This window comes from Dendrobates tinctorius, unplaced genomic scaffold, assembly GCF_039654945.1.
Source record: "Dendrobates tinctorius isolate UK_male_01 unplaced genomic scaffold, ASM3965494v1 ptg000069l, whole genome shotgun sequence".
NCBI classification, from domain to species: domain Eukaryota; kingdom Metazoa; phylum Chordata; class Amphibia; order Anura; family Dendrobatidae; genus Dendrobates; species Dendrobates tinctorius.
The window spans coordinates 11436199-11458229 of NW_027361737.1; the positions used below are offsets into that span (position 1 = coordinate 11436199).

The 22031-nt window shown below is 40.9% G+C and overlaps 1 protein-coding gene across 5 annotated transcripts in view; it reads left to right on the top strand.

The window, feature by feature from the left end:
- Positions 1–22031, top strand: part of SPSB4 (splA/ryanodine receptor domain and SOCS box containing 4) — a 194406-nt gene that overhangs the window by 63159 nt on the left and 109216 nt on the right. For 4 of the 5 annotated variants that reach the window (XM_073581091.1, XM_073581088.1, XM_073581092.1 and 1 more), the window contains exon 2: positions 19435–20297. In XM_073581091.1, the coding sequence (XP_073437192.1) occupies positions 19604–20297 (694 nt within the window). In that variant the 5' untranslated portion in view covers positions 19435–19603. Of the gene's footprint in view, positions 1–18887; positions 18996–19434; positions 20298–22031 lie in introns of those variants that run through there. The other variant, XM_073581090.1, reaches the window with a different exon arrangement.

Genomic DNA, 22031 nt, shown 5'->3' on the forward strand with positions numbered 1-22031 from the left:
AAATGAATAAGACGAGTCTTTGAAGGATTTTGTAAGTGATTTTGCAGGAGTTGTTTTGGAGCAGTCGCACTCCAAAAAAAAACTATGTGCACATACAGGTGATGGCGTTGTTTCTGGGAAAAAGCAGAACCTGTGTTCTATATTACCCACTTTGCATTTTCGAAGAAAACGTATGTATTCAATTGAAGCCATATCAATGACAGCTGTAGAAAAATGTGCTTACAGATGTCTTGCATATGGTCCTATAAAAGGATTGTATAGTTTTAACAATTCCATTTCAGTATGTTGGTTATTCCGATAAAATGTGAGTGGTTTCTCTGGAAGAAGCCACCCTCAGTCAAATTTGTGCATCGGGAATGTGTCAGAGATTTTGCTTCCATATGAGGATTTTTATGACTCAGCCTCTGTGCGCCAGTACAATTGCTTTGACTTTGAGCTTCAGAGGGGTGTTCCAGTTACAAAAAGTTATCATCTATCCACAGAAAAGATGACAGCTATAAGGTATGCTGAGATTTGTTTCATTTAGTCTCGACCAGAGAATAGTCTCCTACTGGTCCATTTGACTAGAAGAGGAAGATTGGAGACCGGCGGGGGAACCAGGCATCGCTGGAAGAGGAGTGGTGGGGATCATAAGGTAAGTTTGCTTTATTTCTTCAGAATAGCAAAGGGTGGAAGAAACATTTTTCAGGAGAGAACATCTCCTTTAGAAAATGTTACATGCCTACTCTTTTGTCTGTTACGAATATTCTTTTATACCTTGCCCTAAATTCCATTGTATTGGAATACAAGCAGAGGTTTTGCATGGAATTGGAATGTAGAACAGGTGTATCACCTCTTCCGTCTATTATATAATTAGTAACAAAAGTAGCTTTGCGGTTAACCCTACCACATTCCTCCGACTTTCTATTAGACTTTATGAGCCATCGTTTTGCACACAGGGACTTGCTCCGATCTGCAGACTGTATTGAAGTCTTTTCCTGAATTAATAGCAATGATGGATGTGCAAGCTTTAATAGTGTGCCGTGAAAAATGACCTTGCCTGTAATTAATGGTGTGTTCTCATATCTCAAAATACACCACACAGTAATTATAGAGAATTTTTGTAGCTACCTTTAAACCATTAGATTACAGTAAATGTATAGACTATAAGAAATGTAAAAACATGGTTAGCACTGATATCAATATCAAATGATTTTTTGCCACGTTAGAGGATCGTGCAGGCGGCCATAATAATTGGATGAGTGCTAGACATCATTTTGACAAATAGCACTGATCCCCATGTTATGGGGCTGTACGCAACATGTCCAAGTTTGATCCAATATTCGGATCGCACTCGGCCATGTAAGTCAATTATTGTGTGGAAAACATAGGACTCCACTCGGATGTCATCTGATGTCGGCCCTCTCACAGAATGGAGACATTTTGTTCTCCCTCTTCCCTGCACTATGTGCTCCAATTTTCTCATCCATGACATCTAAATGTGGTCTAATTTCCATGAACTGCCCCATTAGAGAAGATGGAGACTTTTTTTTTATAAATGTCTTTTCTTCACCCTAGAATCATAGAATCATAGAATCATAGAATGGTAGAGTTGGAAGGGACCTCCTGGGCCATCTGGTCCAACCCCCTGCTCAAAGCAGGATTCGCTAAATCATCCCAGTTAGATGTCTGTCCAGCCTCTGTTTGAAGACTTCCATTGAAGGAGAACTCACCACTTCTCGTGGCAGCCTGTTCCACTCATTGATCACTCTAACTGTCAAAAAGTTTTTTCTAATATCTAATCTGTGTCTCCTCCCATTCAGCTTCATCCCATTGCTTCTAGTCTTTCCTTGTGCAAATGAGAATAAAGTTAATCCTTCTACAATGTGACAGCCCTTTAGATATTTGTAGACAGCTATTAAGTCTCCTCTCAGTCTTCTCTTTTGCAAACTAAACATTCCCAAATCCTGCAACCTTTCCTCATAAGACAGGGTTTGCAGACCGGTCACCATTCTGGTCGCTCTTTTCTGAACTTGCTCCAGTTTGTTGATGTCTTTTTTAAAATGTGGTGCCCAAAATTGGACACAATATTCCAGATGAGGTCTGACCAAAGAGGAGTAGAGGGAAATAATTACTTCACGTGATCTAGACTGTATGCTTCTGTTAATACATCCTAGAATTGCATTTGCCTTTTTTGCTGCTGCATCACACTGTTGACTCATATTCAGTCTGTGATCTATTAGTATACCCAAGTCTTTTTCACATGTGCTGTCACTTAGCCCTATTCCTCCCATTCTATATATGCTTTTTTCATTTTTATTGCCCAGATGTAGTACCTTGCATTTCTCCCTGTTAAAAACCATTCTGTTAGTTGCTGCCCACTTCTCCAGTTTATTTAAATCTTTATGAATCCTCTCTCTCTCTTCTCTAGTATTAGCTATCCCTCCTAGCTTTGTGTCATCAGCAAATTTAATCAGTTTACCCTCAATTCCTTCATCTAAATCGTTGATAAAGATGTTGAACAATACAGGGCCCAGGACAGAGCCCTGTGGTACCCCACTTGAGACATTCTTCCAACTGGATGTGCAGCCATTTACGACCACTCTTTGGGTCCGATCACTAAGCCAGTTATGAATCCACCTAACAGTTGCCTTGTCCATTCTATACTTAGTCATTTTTTCAATAAGGATTGTATGAGAGACTTTGTCAAATGCTTTGCTGAAGTCAAGATATACTATAACTACAGCATTTCCTTGATCCACCCAATCAGTAATACCGTCATAGAAGGAAATTAAATTAGTCTGACATGACTTATTAGTTACAAACCCATGCTGACTCTGTTTAATCACTTCATTCTTATCCAGGTATTGACATACATGTTGTTTAATAATTTGTTCAAAGATCTTTCCTGGTATAGAAGTCAGACTCACCGGCCTATAGTTGCCTGGGTCCACCTTCTTCCCCTTTTTGAAGATAGGAACAACATTTGCTCTTCTCCAGTCTTCTGGCACTTCTCCTGTTCTCCAAGAATTTTCAAAGATTATGGAGAGGGGTTCAAAAATTTCTTCTGCTATCTCCTTCAGTACTCTGGGGTGTAATTCATCTGGACCTGGAGACTTGAATTCATTTAGGTTAGCTAAGTGTTTCCTCACTATCTTTCTGTTTATAGATATCCTGGATTCTTCTATTCCCTTAATAGGACAGTGAATAACAGTTGATGTTACATTTCCTTTCTGAGAGAAAACAGATGCAAAATAGGAATTTAAAAGTTCAGCCTTCTCAACATCCTGTCTTACCATTTCATCATTTTCATCCTGTAAAAATCCTATAGCATCTTTGACTTTTCTTTTACTTTTGACATATCCCCAAAATCCTTTATTATTGCTTTTGACATCTCTTGCAAGCCTCAATTCATTTTCAGCTTTAGCTAATCTGATTTGTGCCCTGCAGGTTCTGCAGACAGCATTATATTCTTCTTTAGATATGCCTCCCTCTTTCCATTTTATAAACATTTTTTTCTTCCTTTTTAGCATGTGCTTAAGTTCTGTGTTCATCCATCCTGGTTTCCTTAAATGCTTCCTATTCTTCCCTCTTTTCGGAATTGTTAACAACTGTGCTTTGAGAATTTCATTTTTCAAGATTTCCCATCCTTCCTGGACATTTTTGTCTTTAAGGATATCCAGCCATTGGATCCCTCCAATTCTCTTTCTGAATCCCTTAAAATCTGCCTTTCTGAAATCTAACCTTGACGTCTGAGTCTTCACAGGTCTTCCGCCTCTAGTTATCCAAAATTCTAAAATAGCATGGTCGCTACCTCCTAGGGTCCCAGCCACTTTTACCTCCTCAACCATTTCCTCCCTGTTTATAAGGATTAGATCCAAGGTAGCAGTTCCCCTTGTTTTCTCCTTTACCTTTTGGAAGATAAAGTTGTCAGCAAGAGAGGATAAGAATTTCCTTGACCTGTTAGTTTTGCCTGAGAGAGATTCCCAACAAATGTCTGGATAGTTGAAATCTCCCATGACAACTATGTCATATTTTTTGGAGAACTTGGCCATTTGATGCATAAAGAGTTCATCCATATCTTCAGCTTGCACAGGCGGCCTGTAGTAAATGCCTACAATGGTGTCCTTTCCATTGTTCTGTCCTTGTATTCTTACCCAAACAGTTTCCACAGAACTCCCAGTCTCTGAAGCTTCAATCTCTGTGCAGATATACGCATTTCTAACATACAATGCGACACCCCCTCCTCGTTTATCAAGTCTGTTTCTTGCAAATAAGTTGTATCCTTCTAGTCTTGTATTCCAATCATGTGTATTGTCCCACCAAGTTTCAGTGATTCCAATGACATCATATTTCTTTTCCTGTGTTAGTAGTTCCAATTCTCCTTGTTTGTTGCCCATGCTTTGTGCATTAGTATAGAAACATTTTAGTTTGTGATTGGTTTCTCTTTCTCCAATATTTTTATTAATTAGATTCTTTCGTCTTTGTTCTTCCTTTCCACTTCTAATAGCAGAGTTCTCAATAGCATTTGTCAGGTGTATGGCTTTTTCTGGTCTTTTGCTTCCCTTCCCATGTTGTTCTAGTTTAAAGCTCTCCTTACAAGTGTAGCAAGGCGACTTCCAAATACCTGCTTTCCAGTCTTCGTAAGGTGCACCCCATCTCTAGCAAGTAGTCCATCGTATAAGTAGTTCACTCCGTGATCCAGAAATCCAAATCGTTGCTGACGGCACCATCGACGTAGCCAGTTGTTCACCTGCAGAATCTTATTCCACCTCCTTGTTCCATGGCCATCCACTGGGAGGATGGAAGAGAAGACCACCTGCGCTCCCAGTTCTTTCACTTTCTTGCCTAAGTCTTCAAAGTCTCTGCAGATGGTTTCCAGGTCGTTTCTTGCGGTGTCATTTGTCCCCACATGTAGTAGCAGGAATGGGTAGTCATCTGTAGGTCTGAAGAGTCCTACAGATGACTAGAGAATTGGATCACAGTATGATCACACTGATCAAAGTGTGATTAGAGTGTAATTTGCATAATCAACTCGATTCTCTCAGAATGAAGAATTTATGGTCGTCTGCATCTAGCCTTAATGTTACTTATCATTTACTATTTGATAAATCAATAGCTCTCATCAATATATAAAGCGATCCATCATATTATTAGTGCAAATCTGTATCTTCCCCACCTTTCAGCTGCTTGTAGATTCTCTTTCCTTCCTTGTAGGCTCTCTGTAAAGTTGAGTTCACACTTTGCAGCCGCATTGAGCTATTTGCTGTAGTTGCATTAAAACCGAAATGGATTTGCGCTGATTTTCACCCCTATAAAAATAATGCATGTAGTCTTTCAGAAATGGTTATCCAAAAAATGAGCTTTATTTATTTATTATGTAAATTAGGGAGCCCGGTGCACCCTTAGCATGGCAAACCTTTTCTGCGTAGTTTTGCCCCTTGTCTCTATGTTGAGTGATGATGCTCAGTTGCCTAGGTTGAGCGCTGCCTGCGCTGAAAACTCCCAAAATGACAGTTGTAGCAGACAGAGAGGGAGGTGTATGCCCAATCGGCTCCTGAAATGTTAGTGTGTCTCAAGTGGCGCTTGCTCTGAGTAAGGGTACCGTTACACATAACGATGTCCCAGCGATCCCACCAATGATCCGACGTGGATGGGATCGCTGGGAGATTGTTAGCTGATTGCTGGTGAGCTGTCACATAGACAGCCACTTCAGCGATCAGGACCAGCAAGCACGCTGGTTACCAACGTAAACATCGGGTTTCTAAGGGCTGCGGGCCCTTAGAAACCTGATGTTTACCCTAGATACCAGCGTGCACTGCAGGCAGGGCGGGAGGTGGAGGCAGAGCGGCGCAGACAGACCGGTGTAGCTCTGCTATCTGCTATTCCGGTCTGACAGACTGGAGTAGCAGATAGCAGAGCTACTCCGGTCTGTGCGTCGCTCTGCCTCCACCTCCCGTCCTGCCTGCAAGGCACGCTGGCATCTAGGGTAAACATCGGGTTTCTAAGGGCCCCGCAGCCCTTAGAAACCCGATGTTTACGTTGGTAACCAGCGTGCAGCGTCGCTCATCGCTGGCTGCCGCTGCCACACGCAGCAATGCGCGCTGTAACGGGCCCTTAAGTGAGTACTGTCAATCAACCTAAGGAGAGAGGGGCAGAATGGTGTACTGAGAACTTGGCCATTCCAAGTGTGCGCTAAACACCTTAATTTACATATAAATGATTGCTTTCTGGATAACCATGTCTGAGAAGATTAGCCTATTGATATACAGTGAGGAGCAAAAGGGTTACAATGTTTTGAACTTTTGACTTTCAGGCTCCATATCTCACCATCCACTACTGCTTTGATCGTGAGAGCATGCCCAGAATGGTTCAGGCAGTATTGAAAGCCAAAGATGGATTTACGGAATACTAACAAAATAATAAAAATTAAAATTTAGATCTTTAAGAGGAAAACAGTAACAATACAGTGTACGAGATATCCAAGATGATTGCCTATTAAATGATGGTAGTGTCACATTCGAAGCAGTAGTGGATGGTGAGATATGGAGCGTGAAAGTCAAAAGTTCAAGTTGTTACCCTTTTGCTCTATTTGACTAATTTAAATTGAGTTTTTGAGGGTGACAGACTCCCTTTAAATTAAACAAAAATGAATAGTATTAGGTGACCAGAGAAGTGAATGTGACTAATGGTTTTATAATATTCTCCATATACTGTGTTTTACCTAAAACCATATTGAAGTGCTGAATAATCCATTGATAGCTTGCATCAGCCTAAACATCCAGCTGCCAAATTAAACTTTTAGGTCACTATTTTCAAGATGTCAATCACCATAGATTACCACTTTCTATTTTTAATTGATAGTCAACTGAGGTGTCATAGTACAATGTGAATGATTGTCTTGATGGATAACCACATAATGTTCTTAGTGTTGAGCCTGATATTGGATGGTGTCTCCTTTTTGTCAGTGCAGTATGCTCACTGTGGAAAATGTTCTCTATTTTTGGCAGATAAAAATGTTTTGGACGGTTCTTGAGCCATGAATCTTGGCCTGTTTTTAAAAGACATTATTTCTTTTTTTTTTTACTAACAGAAACACAAATCTAATTTATGATCTTTATGATCTTTATTGTAAATTAGAGCTATGCAGTACTATGCAAATGTTTTAGGCAAGTGTAGAAAAAAAATGCTACGAAGTGAAAATGCTTTCAAAAGACATGTGCTGATAGTATTTTTTACAATTAACAAAATAAAAGCGAATAAACAAAAAAGAAATCTTTATCAAATAAATATATGGTGACCATCCTTTGCCTTTAAAACAGCATCAATTATCCTAGGTACAATTGTACACAGTGTTTCAAGGATTTTGGCTCTTTTTCATCGCTTTGAAATCTCTTTAACAATAACAATATGGAAGTGGCCAGGAGCCATTTGGTGAGCTGCATTTCTTGCTACATGTTCACAGACTTACCAGTGGAAAAGCCAAACTTCACATGCCACAAATGCAAGCTTGTGTCCCTGTTGGAGGAAAAGTTGCAACATCTCGAAGAGAGGTTAGCTACATTGAAGATCATTAAGGAAGGTGAAGAGTTCTTAGACAGAGCAGCATTTTCTCTTCATCTTACAGAAAGAGAAGAAAGAGAAGTGCACCTGAAGAAACAGAGGAATGGAAACATGTGACCCAGAGAAGCAGGAGGATCGGGAGGCATTCAGCGCCCATAGTGTTCAGGAACCAGTACCAGGCTCTCACGCAGGAGAACGATGAAGATGGATGGAGAAAGAAAAATGTTGTGAAGAAGAAACGGAGAGTGGTGGTCATGGGGGATTCCCTGTTGAGAGGAACAGAGGCCGCTATCTGCAGACCGGATATAGCCTCAAGAGAAATGTGCTGTCTTCCAGGTGCCAAAATTAAAGATGTGTGTGACAGGATATCAGGACTCTTCAGACCTACAGATGACTACCCATTCCTGCTACTACATGTGGGTACAAATGACACAGCAAGAAACGACCTGAAAACCATCTGCAGTGACTTTGAAAACTTAAGGTACTGTCACACTTAGCGATGCACCAGCGATCCCGACCAGCGATATGACGCGGTCAGGATCGCTGGTGCATCGCTAAGTGGTCACTAGTTAGCTGCCATACAGGCAGATCTCACTAGCGACATCGCTGGGGACGGGGGTCGCTACTTACCTGTCACACCAGGCGATCCTGACGTCCTCCTGCCCGCATCCACGTGTCGCTCGTCGTCACAGCAGGAAGCGCCGCAGGAAGCTGACAACGAGAAACAGTCCTGCCTGTTCTCGCGCGATCAGCGATAACCAGCGGGGGAGCGGGTTGTAGGTAAGTATCACACATAGCGATATCGCTAGCAATATCGCTATGTGTGATACTTAACGTCACAAGTTATAGCGATATTGCTAGCGATATCTCTTAGTGTGACATGCCCTTTAGGTAAGAAAGTGAAAGAACTGGGAGCGCAGGTGGTCTTCTCTTCCATCCTCCCAGTGGATGTCCATGGAACAAAGAGGTGGAATAAGATTTTGCAGGTGAACAACTGGCTACGTCGATGGTGCCGTCAGCAAGGATTTGGCTTTCTGGATCACGGAATGAATTACATATACCATGGACTACTTGCTAGAGATGGGGTGCACCTTACGAAGACTGGAAAACAAGTATTTGGAAGTTGCCTTGCTACACTTGTAAGGAGAGCTTTAAACTAGAACATTGTGGGAAGGGAAGCAAAAGGCCAGAAAAAGCCATACACCTGGCAAATGGTATTGTGATCTCTGCTATTAGAAGTGGAAAGGAAGAACAAAGACAAAAGAATCTAAATAATAAAAATATTGGAGAAAGAGAAACCAATCACAAACTAAAATGTTTCTATACTAATGCACAAAGCATGGGCAACAAACAAGGAGAATTGGAACTAATAACGCAGGAAAAGAAATATGTCATTGGAATCACTGAAACTTGGTGGGATAATACACATGATTGGAATACAAGGCTAGGATACAACTTATTTGCTCAAAACAGACTTGATAAACGAGGAGGAGGTGTTGCATTGTATGTTAGAAACGCGTATATCTGCACAGAGATTGAAGCTTCAGAGACTGGGAGTTCTGTGGAAACTGTTTGGGTAAGAATACAAGGACAGAACAATGGAAAGGACACCATTGTAGGCATTTACTAGAGGCCGCCTGTGCAAGCTGAAGTTATAGATGAACTCTTTATGCATCAAATGGTCAAGTTCTCCAAAAAATATGACATAGTTGTCATGGGAGATTTCAGCGATCCTGACATTTGTTGGGAATCTCTCTCAGGCAAAACTAACAGGTCAAGGAAGTTCTTATCCTCTCTTGCTGACAACTGTATCTTCCAAAAGGTAGGGGAGAAAACAAGGGGAACTGCTATCTTGAATCTAATCCTTATAAGCAGGGAGGAAATGGTTGAGAAGGTAAAAGTGGCTGGGACCCTAGGAGGTAGCGACCATGCTATTTTAGAATTTTGGATAGCTAGAGGAGGAAGACCTGTGAAGACTCAGACGTCAAGGTTAGATTTCAGAAAGGCAGATTTTAAGGGATTCAGAAAGAGAATTGTAGGGATCCAATGGATGGATATCCTTAAGGACAAAAATGTCCAGGAAGGATGGGAAATCTTGAAAAATGAATTTCTTAAAGCACAATTGTTAACAATTCCGAAAAGACGGAAGAATAGGAAGCAATTAAGGAAGCCAGGATGGATGAACACAGAACTTAAGCACATGCTAAAAAGGAAGAAAGAAATGTTTAGAAAATGGAAAGAGGGAGGCATATCTAAAGAAGAATATAATGCTGTCTGCAGAAATTGCAGGGCACAAATCAGATTACTAAAGCTGGCAATGAATTGAGGCTTGCAAGATGACGTCAAAAGCAATAATAAAAGATTTTGGGGATATGTCAAAAGTAAAAGAAAAGTCAAAGATGCTATAGGATTTTTACAGGATGAAAATGATGAAATGGTAAGACAGGATGTTGAGAAAGTCGAACTTTTAAATTCCTATTTTGCATCTGTTTTCTCTCAGAAAGGAAATGTAACATCAACTGTTTTTCACTGTCCTATTAAGGGAACAGAAGAATCCAGGATATCTATAAACAGAAAGAAAGTGAGGAAACACTTAGCTAACCTAAATGAATTCAAATCTCCAGGTCCAGATGAATTACACCCCAGAGTACTGAAGGAGATAGCAGAAGAAATTTCTCAACCCCTCTCCATAATCTTTAAAAAATCTTGGAGAACAGGAGAAGTCCCAGAAGACTGGAGAAGAGCAAATGTTGTTCCTATCTTCAAAAAGGGGAAGAAGGTGGACCCAGGCAACTATAGGCTGGTGAGTCTGACTTCTATACCAGGAAAGATCTTTGAACAAATTATTAAACAACATGTATGTAAGTACCTGGATAAGAATGAAGTGATTAAATAGAGTCAGCATGGGTTTGTAACTAATAAGTCATGTCAGACTAACTTAATTTCCTTCTATGACAGAATCACTGATTGGGTGGATCAGGGAAATGCTGTAGATATAGTATATCTTGACTTCAGCAAAGCATTTGACAAAATATCTCACACAATCCTTTTTGAAAAAATGGCTAAGTGTGGAATGGACAAGGCAACTGTTAGGTGGATTCATAACTGGCTTAGTGATCAGACCCAAAGAGTGGTCGTAAATGGCTGCACATCCAGTTGGAAGAATGTCTCAAGTGGGGTACCACAGGGCTCTGTCCTGGGCCCTGTATTGTTGAACATCTTTATCAATGATTTAGATGAAGGAATTGAGGGTAAACTGATTAAATTTGCTGATGACACAAAGCTAGGAGGAATAGGTAATACTAGAGAAGAGAGAAAGAGAGGATTCAAAAAGATATAAATAAACTGGAGCAGTGGGCAGCAACTAACAGAATGGTTTTTAACAGGGAAAACTGCAAAGTACTACATCTGGGCAATAAAAATGAAAAAAGCAAATACAGAATGGGAGGAATAGGGCTAAGCAACAGCACATGTGAAAAAGACTTGGGTATACTAATAGATCACAGACTGAATATGAGTCAACAGTGTGATGCAGTAGCAAAAAAGGCGAATGCAATTCTAGGATGTATTAACAGAAGCATACAGTCTAGATCACGTGAAGTCATTATTGCCCTCTTCTCCTCTTTGGTCAGATATCATCTGGAATACTGTGTCCAGTTTTGGGTGCCACATTTTACAAAAGACATCAACAAACTGGAGCAAGTTCAGAAAAGAGCGACCAGAATGGTGACCGGTCTGCAAGCCCTGTCTTATGAGGAAAGGTTGCAGGATTTGGGTATGTTTAGCTTGCAGAAAAGAAGACTGAGAGGAGACTTAATAGCTGTCTACAAATATCTCAAGGGCTGTCACATTGTAGAAGGATCATCTTTAGTCTCATTTGCACAAGAAAAGACTAGAGGCAATGGGATGAAACTGAATGGAAGGAGACACAGATTTGGTATTAGAAAAAACTTTTTGACAGTTAGAGATCAATGAGTGGAACAGGCTGCCGCAAGAGGTGGTGAGTTCTCCTTCAATAGAAGTCTTCAAACAGAGGCTGGACAGACATCTGTCTGGGATGATTTAGCGAATCCTGCTTTGAGCAGGGGGTTGTATGAGATGGCCCAGGAGGTCCCTTCCAACTCTACCATTCTGTGATTCTATCTTGGAGAACTAACCACAGATCTTCTGTGGATACAAACTTGCACAAATCTTTCTGTCTCTTCATGAAATCCCAGACAGACTTGATGATGTGGAGATTAGGGCTCTATAGGGCCCATGTCATTACTCCAAGGACTTCTTGTTCATCTTTACACTGAAAATAGTTCTTAATTACATAAGTGTCTGTATATCTCAGCACTGAGGAGACCTATAGTCCTGACCAAATCCCCAACTTTGTTGAAATGCAGCCCTAAACGTGCAAGGAACTTCCACCATGCTTCTCTGTTGCCTGCAGACATTCATTATTGTATCATTCTTCAGCCCTGCCTTTTGTTACAGATAAATATTTCACATTTTTTACTTATTAGTCCAGAGGATCTGCACTCCTGTTACTATGTATTGGTGCATAGTTGTCTCTTTCATTCCATTTGGAAGGAATGGTTTTGCCTGCAAATCTTCCATGAAGACACATTCTGACCAGACTTCTCAGAAAAGTAGATAGGTGTAGCTGAGTTGCACTGATTGCTGCCAGTTTTGAGCTGATGGCACTGCTGGCATCTTTCAAAGTTTCCTTGGATGACCACCATGTTTACTGTCCTCAACTATGCCATTTCCTTGGTGGTGTCAATGCTAAGAAATACAGGCAGATTCTTATCCATCATGCAGTACCATCAGGGAGGCATCTGATTTGATCTTAATTTATTCTGCAGCAGTACAATGCCATTCAGTTTTGGATGTGATAGTATGCTCCCCCACAGTGCTGTGATCTCAAATTCATAGAGTCTGCTTGGGATTACAAGAAGAGACGTAATAGAAGATCATAGAAGATCTATTGTTAGTTCTCCAAGATGTCTGGAATAACCTCCCAGCCGAGTTTCTTTAAAAATTGTTTACAAATGTACCTAGAAGAATTGATGCCTTGATGTTGTTCTGAAGGCAATGAGAGGTCACACCAAATATTGATTTGATTTAGATTTCTCTTTTCTTCATTCATTAAATATAGAAATGTAGTTCACTGAGCTCCCCACATTTCTTCAATATTCTTCTTATCTTCCATATATCCTTCTTCCCGGTCCTCCTTTCTACCGTATTTCCTTTCTTCCTCCTTCCCATCCTTCCTTCCACACAAAATCCCCCACGCCTCTCTTTTTCCCTCCTTCACCTACCCTTCTTTTCATTATTCCTGCCTGCCTATCTTCCTTTCACCAGATATGTGGTTGTTTCCTGAAGTCGACGTATGTGACACTCTGAAACGCGTTGAATAAACCACATATTTAATAATTCTTGGTAACTGACATCTTCAATAATTAGCAGTGTGGAAAACCTCCACAAACCCTCCATACCCTTATTTCACGTGTAGAGGAATACTGGCCTGAGTGGACCTTGCATACATTTTGAATGCTTCAAAACGAACACTCATGAACTAACGTACAAGGCATAAGTGACTAATATTTGCATAGCAGCTCATGAACTGATTCATATCAGGAACTGAAGATTTCATTTGTTTCTAAAGGGAAAGGAAGACCTGCAATTCTTTTAAGGGTATAGGTACACAATTGCCTTTAAATCACCAAGTTTTCCCAGGTGAAACCACTTCAGGAAGATGCTGATGGTTATTTTTCTGAGGCGGCTTCACTAGCATTTTTGCTTTCGCTCTTGCAGCGGCTCCACCGACAGCAGCTTTCCCTCTACACCGTAACATATAGAGTGCGGGCATCTTCTGAGCAGAAGGTGCTCAAAGAACTTCACTTTTTTTTGCTGAAATGGTAAAATGAAACGACAGGATTGAACATGTACCCAGCAGGTATCGGCAGCACATTGTCCTGTGTAAATCAGGGATGTGCTGCTGATAAGATGATATTCTTTGTGCACAGAACGTTCCTGTCTGCGATTGTTCCGTGCTCATAGAATTCCAGTTGCCTGTTGAAACTGAAGGCTAGAAAGGCTAAAAATTGTTGAAACTGAAGGCTAGAAGCCAAGGCCGATCAGCTTGTATTTAGCAGTCGGGATCAGGCATTGTAAATGGGTCCTTGTTCTCCTGTCTATCCTCCTCAGTATGCCTTTACCATAAAGATAAGGAACAATAGTCATTTAGTCTAACTCAATACAGTAGTTAAAGTGGTTGTCCGGGCATCAGGAATCAGGATTTGATGACCTATTTGCATAATAGGTCCTCAATAGCCGATTTTTTGACTTCTGAAACCTGTTATGCTCCCACCGATCAGCTGTTTTTTTGCTCCATGATTGACTGGATTGAAAACACTTTGAATGGCAACTCAAATCAAATGATAGCGGACACTGCCTGCCATTGCTGGCTACTGTAGCACAGCTCCTGTGGTTTTTTTTCAATAGAAGCTATACTGTAGCAGCCGATAACAGCCAGCAGTAGCCATTACATTTTGATCGGAGCTGTGTTGGCTAAACGATGATTAGGACAACAGCCATCTAAGTAGCACTCAAAAGTTTACATACCTGGCAGAATTTTTGCTTTCTTGACCTTTTTTCAGAGAATATGAATGATAACACCAAAACTTTTTCTCCACTCATGGTTAATGGTAGGGTGAAACCATTTATTGTCAAACTACTGTGTTTTCTCTTTTTAAATCATAATGACAACCCAAAACATCCAAATGCCCCTGATCAAACGTTCACATACCCCATTTCTTAATACAATGTATTTCTCCCTCTAACATCAATGACAGCTTGAAGTCTTTTGTGGTAGTTGTGGATGAGGTTCTTTATTTTATTCATATTCTTTGAAAAAAGGCCAAGAAAGCAAAAAATTCTGCCGGGGTATGTAAACTTTTGAGCACAACTGCATATGGTCTTTATTTAGTTTTGGTCAAAGGCTGCTTTACAAAAGCCCTCCCATAACTTTTTTTCGCTTAAACATGTGTATGTGCTGTAATGTGTATTTGTTATTATGTGCACCTATCGCCTCCTTCCCGGATGTCCTGCACCGTTCATCTCCTTTCTTAGTGACGTCACTGCTATTCATACATTACGGGTCACGTTACCCCCTGTTTCATCCAGAAGTGACTTTTACAATGTAAGCCTATGGAACCTTAGAATGAGGATCCATGAGCTTATATTGAAAAAGAGACTTCTGGCTCACACATAGAGCATAAAGTGAGCTGGATTATCTGAAGAGCGGAGACTTCACTCAAAAGAAGAGTGGGACGGCGCTGTATACAAGAGAAACACTGGTGGTGAGTCTGTTAACACAGTGACCTTACAAAACACATACACAGACTTAATGAAAAAAAAGTTTATGGGAGGGCATCTTTACAATTCCAACCCTATGCTCCATGTTATCATTGGCATCGGCACATAGCTTGTCAATATTAATGAGAAAAACTGTGAAAAACAAAAATACCTTCCTCTGTTTTTGATTAGGTGACTTGACGTACACTGTGTGCCTTGCAGATAGGATTGTTGCGTCACTGGTAGTAAATCTGTATGACAGAACCCAAACTTTGGCGTCTGAAATTGTAAACTATTGCAAATGTTACATAACATCTGGCAGCAACGCGAAATTCAATCAGATCTCTGTTAGAGTACACAATTGTCGCAAATAGGAAGGAAAATCGAGAATATCGGAGGCAGGAGTACAGTCCGTACAGTCTCTGTTTCCTCGCTTATGGCAAACACAATAACAATCCTTGGCAGTGTTGAGATGACACGATGTGTCTGAAGCAGCCGTCACTTTATGATGTACAGTAGTGAATGTTAGTAATGTTTCTCGTGCTGGTGTGTAATACTTAGCTCAATGTTTTCAGACTGACTCATTCCCTCCCAATTTACTGTAACCCGGTGCGCTCACCAGTAATTTAGTCTTTTGTGATTATCATACATCAGATCTTATGCTTCTCAGGCTCTAGTCACATGTCTTATAGTTGTTTCCGTTTCTGGATCCATTTTGGGATGTCAGAAATGAAAATCATCCAGTGCAGGATCTATGCAAATGATTGGCGATGGAAATGTCTTAAAATGTCTCCCATTTGACTGATATCCAGCTGCTATCCATTTTTAGCATTTTCTAAAAAACATAGTCTAGACAACTTTTTCGTCCAGGAAAAAAAATGGATAGCAACTGGATCCTTACTTTTTTTTACATTCAGGTCTATGGGAAATTGATCATAATGATGGTCATCTATTTTGTCCTCCGTATACGCATCAGGTTTTTAAGCTGTGCGCATGCCCAGAAGACTAGAGTTTCATCTGTTATTTCTCCACTTGTAGTAATGGATGCAGTTTTTTTATAACACCTGATCAGTTACAAGCAGATGACAGCTGGACATGTGAACTGAACCTTACCTGATGTCCTGGCCACTTTTTTTAGGGTACGGCTACATATGTATTCACCATTACCTTTCCACAGCACTCCAATTTCTCACAATACAAATTCAGTACAAATTCAAAGTAATAGTTATCGCAACATGTTAGCAAATCCCTCAACTGGTTGTAACTTACATCGCAACCAACATGTGTCTACATATAGACACATATAGCATAAAGATCTCCCAATAGAGTATCTCAGAATCACGCTCTTTTACAAAACTCTTGTGGAACTCGACTCAATACACGTAGAGCCAAGATGAGAGGTGATGAAGGATACATCTGTATGTCGGTGACACTGGCGGTCCACATTGCAATATTCTGTAATGTGAAGATGCCATAAATTGCACCCACATCATTGGAATTAATTGTGAATTGCACCAGAAAGTTTCAGAACAGTTTTGTTTTGCAATAAAGTCATTGTAGTTACATCTGGCGATGTCTGCTCTAGTCTGGCAATGATTTTACGCTCATGTTTGTTAACTGGTGCTTAAAATGTTTGGTTCCGCCGATTCCCGTTTTATGTTGTCTTTTAGTGAGTTCTTATTGAGAACCAAGTGCAACATCAAATGAGACCTTCTGCAAGGTTGTAAGACACTTCTTAGGGAAGGTGTAGACGGCCGCAGATTCTCACATCCCAGAAAATCAGGACGATTATGTAAATGACACTCTGATTGGAGTTTGGTGTGAGAGTCAGCATAGTGTGCGCCGATTCTCCGGATAAGAGATATGGAGCTCACTCCATCTTCTCCATTGTTTTAGTGTGTGGAGATCGGTCTACACTCAAATGTCATGGTATGGCCAAGTGCGATCCGAATAGCAGAGCAAACACAGACATGCAGCGAAAAAATTGGACTTGTTCATGACCCCATAGACTAACATTGGTCTGAGTGCGACCTATTGTTCTGTTGGACCAATAATACAGTGGTCTGCACCTGCCCTTAGAACAATGCATCAAAACAAGCCGGCAATCATCCTAAGAACGAGCATAATGTCTGTTCATTGAGTGCAATTATTGAAGAATCCTCATTATCAGCAGCACATGGTCCTGTGTATACAGGTGATGTTCTGCTGATGACATGAGCAATCTGAGTAATGGCCGTTCTGTGTGCAGAGAATTCTGGTCAGACAGTCTAAACAACCAATAAACAACCATTGATCGACTTCCATGCAGCCAATTGGCAGTTGTTTAATGCAGCAGTTAAAGGAGCCATTAGAATGGGGATAGCTGTGCGCATCCATGACCACTGCTCCATGCTAATGCTTATGAGGTGTTCTACTGATCCTTGGGTCACCCGATGGTTACACATGAATCACCTATCCTTTGGATGCAGTAGAGAATAAAAATGTTCATGGTTTAACCCATTTAATGCCCCAATTGTAATACTGTCTATAGTTTTTGCAGGGCCCTCTCCACCTGCACTTGACGTAAAGGGGCTTGTGGGGATAAAGATATTGGTCTTGGTTTTTTTTTTTTTCCTCTTTTTCAAATACATATAGAAGCTACGGGTGTTAGTACTGCTGTAGGGTTTCTGATTCATTTTTAGTATATATTCTCTGATCTAATACATGATTTTTAAAGTGGGTTACTTGGGTAAAATATAAATCCAATTATGAAAATACCTGTGAACTTGCTGATGTGACATAGAGGTCTTTTACTTATTACATAGAATATATTACAGCTACATTTTATGAAACTAAAACTATCTCAATGCCCCGACATTCAGAATCTATATATATATATATATATATATATATATATACACTAGCTGAAGAGCCCGGCATTGCCTGGGCATAGTAACCAACTGTGGTTAGTTATAACAAATTATAGGATAGGATTAGATACACGGCTCAGCAGTCAGTATCACACAGGATAGGGTTAGGTACACGGCTCAGCAGTCAGTATCACACAGGATAGGGTTAGATACACGGCTAAGCAGACGGTATCACACAGGATAGGATTAGATACACTGATCAGCAGTCAGTATCACACAGGATAGGATTAGATACACGGCTGAGCAGTCAGTATCACACAGGATAGGATTAGATACACGGCTGAGCAGTCAGTAACACACAGGATAGGGTTAGATACATGGCTAAGCAGACGGTATCACACAGGATAGGATTAGATACACGGCTCAGCAGTCAGTAACACACAGGATAGGGTTAGATACACGGCTCAGCAGTCAGTATCACACAGGATAGGATTAGATACATGGCTCAGCAGACGGTATCACACAGGATAGGATTAGACACACAGCTCAGCAGTCAGTATCACACAGGATAGGATTAGATACACGGCTCAGCAGACAGTATCACACAGGATAGGGATAGATACACAGATTCACATGTTGTTTATCAAAAGGCTCTTGAATGAGTTGAAAATAAAATACTATCAATACTTGGGTAATTGTTTAGTTAATTTGTGTTGCAAATCTGTAGTGTTGAATATATGATGTGAAATGTTTTTATGTGCAATATAATCATTAGAATTTGTTATAACTAACCGCAGTTAGTTACTATGCCCAGGCAACGCCGGGCTCTTCAGCTAGTATGTGTGTGTGTATATATATATATATATATATATATATATATATATATAATGTGAAATCTCCAAAGAGTCAGGGAGATGTGTCTTCTGATCTCCTGTGAAGAACCGTTAGTTAAAGGAATGTGAATAATGTTCTTACATCCAAAGGCGAGGCTTTGGCTAGACTTATGCGGAGGGGTGGAGGGAAGGAAAGCGGTGTGTCTGTATCCCATTATGAATCAGAGGAAGTTATTGTCTGTGTAGCACACTGTGAGCTCTGTACATTCTCAGGCACATTTTGTTTTTAGTTAGTCAGAGTCTGTGCAGGGTGTCTAAACCTGTCAGCTGCCCCCCAATGCCTCAGAAATACACAGAGTTATGTCTAAAGAAGAGGCCTCTGACGATTTTACAATTTGTGTAGAATTTCAAGCTTAGCAGCTAGAAGGTATCAGAGAATGTGCCCTCGCTCAGAGGAACCTTTCCTTCTTTTTAGCTTGTTCTTACAGTACACATTTGGCACAAAATTGAACCCAAACATACTTCAAATGCTGTCATTAAGTCTTTGCTTACTACATGGTACAGTATCTTGCCTCTGAAGTCTGAGGAGCATCTATAGTTTGAAATGCTGTGCTGTGTAACAATCTCCGTTACTCTTGCAGTTCTCAGATTTTAGACGTGTTCTTTCCAGGCTTCCCGGATAAAGCATGGAATCAGTTTTATGCAACAACTGTGAATGGAGAAATTAATAATTGGCAACACATTATACGCATATCAGATAGACAATGTTTAGGAACACAAGGTCCAAGGCTGAGAAACTTGATTTTATGTACAAACCCAGTTATGTCATTCGTCCCAAACTAATATATTGTTCTCATTTCTTCCAGGAAAAGCTTTGCAGAAGACTGCTGGTCTGCTGAGGGTCTTCATCGGCTGCTTGTGGTGCACAAGTAACTGGCTTCAATATACATTTTTTAATGAGGTAACAGAAGGAAACAAAGGAACATCTTCCTTTTCCCCTACCCTGTCCCTTTTTTATCAACCCATAGACAAGAAATGGGTCAGAAGATCTCAGGGAGTATAAAGTCTGTGGATGTACGGGACCCCCCTTATAGACCAGTCAAAAGAGAACTGCGGGGCCCTGACTTTTGTAAACCTGCTAGGCTAGATATGCTGCTGGATATGCCCATGGCTACTATGGAATTTCAGCACAAACATGCTTGGAACAATGAGGACCGGTCTTTGAATATCTTCGTGAAGGAGGACGACCGTCTGACGTTCCATCGGCACCCAGTTGCACAAAGTACAGACTGCATCAGAGGGAAAGTTGGCTACACAAGAGGCCTTCACGTTTGGCAAATTCATTGGCCTACAAGACAAAGAGGAACGCATGCTGTTGTGGGGGTAGCTACTGCTGATGCCCCTTTACATTCAGTTGGATATACTTCATTGGTAGGAAGCAATACTGAGTCTTGGGGCTGGGACCTAGGACGAAACAAACTCTATTACAACTGTAAAAACCAACCTGGTGTTACATATCCAGCTTTTCTGGAACCTGATGAAGCATTTGTACTCCCAGACTCTTTGCTGGTAGTGTTAGACATGGATGAGGGGACTCTTAGCTTCATCGTTGATGGACAATATTTAGGAGTTGCCTTCAGAGGACTTAAAGGGAAAAAACTTTACCCTATTGTCAGCGCTGTATGGGGTCACTGTGAAATTACAATGCGATACATCAATGGACTTGATCGTAAGTACTATACTCATGTTACTGTATTAGTATTATATTTTTTGTGATGATTTATGTTGGTTGTTACATTCGCAAACTTTGCTGTTACCCCTCTGTCTCGGGATGTGATAACAGATTATCTTGTTATATTAATACATCGACTAATGATCTGTCTCGGGATGTGATAACAGATTATCTTGTTATATTAATACATTGACTAATGATATTACAATGAGACACTCAAAATCTTTAAAGTTGACTCCTTATGTTACTCTCTTGGGTCCTGTTCACATCTGGGCATTTCATTTCCATTCGTCTGCTCTAAATGAAGAGTGACTAAAAAAAAATTTATGGCAGTCAGTAGATGGACACCAAAAGTCGAGGGAAACAATTGACTGTAATATGATACAGCCGTTTTTTTATCATAGTGTCCATCCCTTCTTCAGACAAAACAGTGCAGCCCACAGCGCTATTTTGCTCTCCATTTTTCTTTTACAAAATCTACAACAAAGGCTCTGAGTAGATATAAACAGAGCTTTAAGGCCCCGTCTCACATAACGAGATCGTTAACGAGATCGCTGTTGCGTCACCGATTTTGTGACGCAACAGCGATCTCGCTACGCGTGACACATAGCGGCGACCGGCCCCTCCGCTGGATATCGCTGATCGTGCTCAAATGTCCCAGGCTATTTTCTGATCGTTGGCGTCCCGCTGGTCAGCATGCATCGCTGTGTTTGACGCTGACAAGCGACCTCATTGGCGACGCAGAACTCAGGGACGCAGACGTGAGTCGTCAGAATAGCTTCTGTGTGACAAGGTACCAACGACCGCCGAGGTTGTTATACGGATCGCCGGATTGTTGCTGCGTCGTTGAGTAGATCTGTCTGTTTGACGGCTTACTAGCAACCATTTAGCAACGCACCAGCGATCCTTACCAGATCATATCGTTGTCGGGATCACTGGAGCGTCGCTTAGTGTAACGGTACCCTTAGATATAACCCAAAGATTGTAAATCATTGCTTAATGAAATAATAAATATAAAGATAACTGAAAACCAGCAATGGTTCCAATACCTGTTCCATGAATATATTGACTGCTGCATTGTACTATATCCAGTAAATCCACAATACACTCCACACTTGCACATTGGGAATAATAGAGAATTTATAAAAGAGCCTATTCTAATTAAGCCTTTTACACCTCTACACCATACAGATTTTTGGCAGATTTCTACATGGCATGCTGGGGAGACTCATTTCTGTAGTAGGGTAGGTATTAGTGATGAACGAACGTGGTGGAATAAGATGTTATCTGGGCAAGCTCGGGTGCTAGCTGAGTGTCTTTGGCGTACTCGAAACATATGTTAGAGTCCCCGTGCCTGCGTGTCTCACAGGTGTTCAACGGTCACACCACGTTCAGGGATTTCCTGTTTGTTAGGCAATCCCTGCATGCGTTGCGGCTGTCGAGCAGCCACGGGGATTCGAACATATTTTTCAAGCACGTCGAAGTCACTTTTTTAGCACCTGAGTATGGTCGGATAACCTATCCGAGCACGGTCGCTCAAGCAAGTCAGCAAAATACTACATCTACAGGTTGCACAATGTTGTGGAGGCAGTGACCAGAACAGATTTGGGTTTGCATCAAGATTTTACCTTCCTTCTATTTTAATTTTTGGCCTTTATTTTACATTCATTTGCCAGTAAACAAAATTCCTGAATTCTGCAGTACTGTGGAAAGTTCAGGTTACTTTGCAGT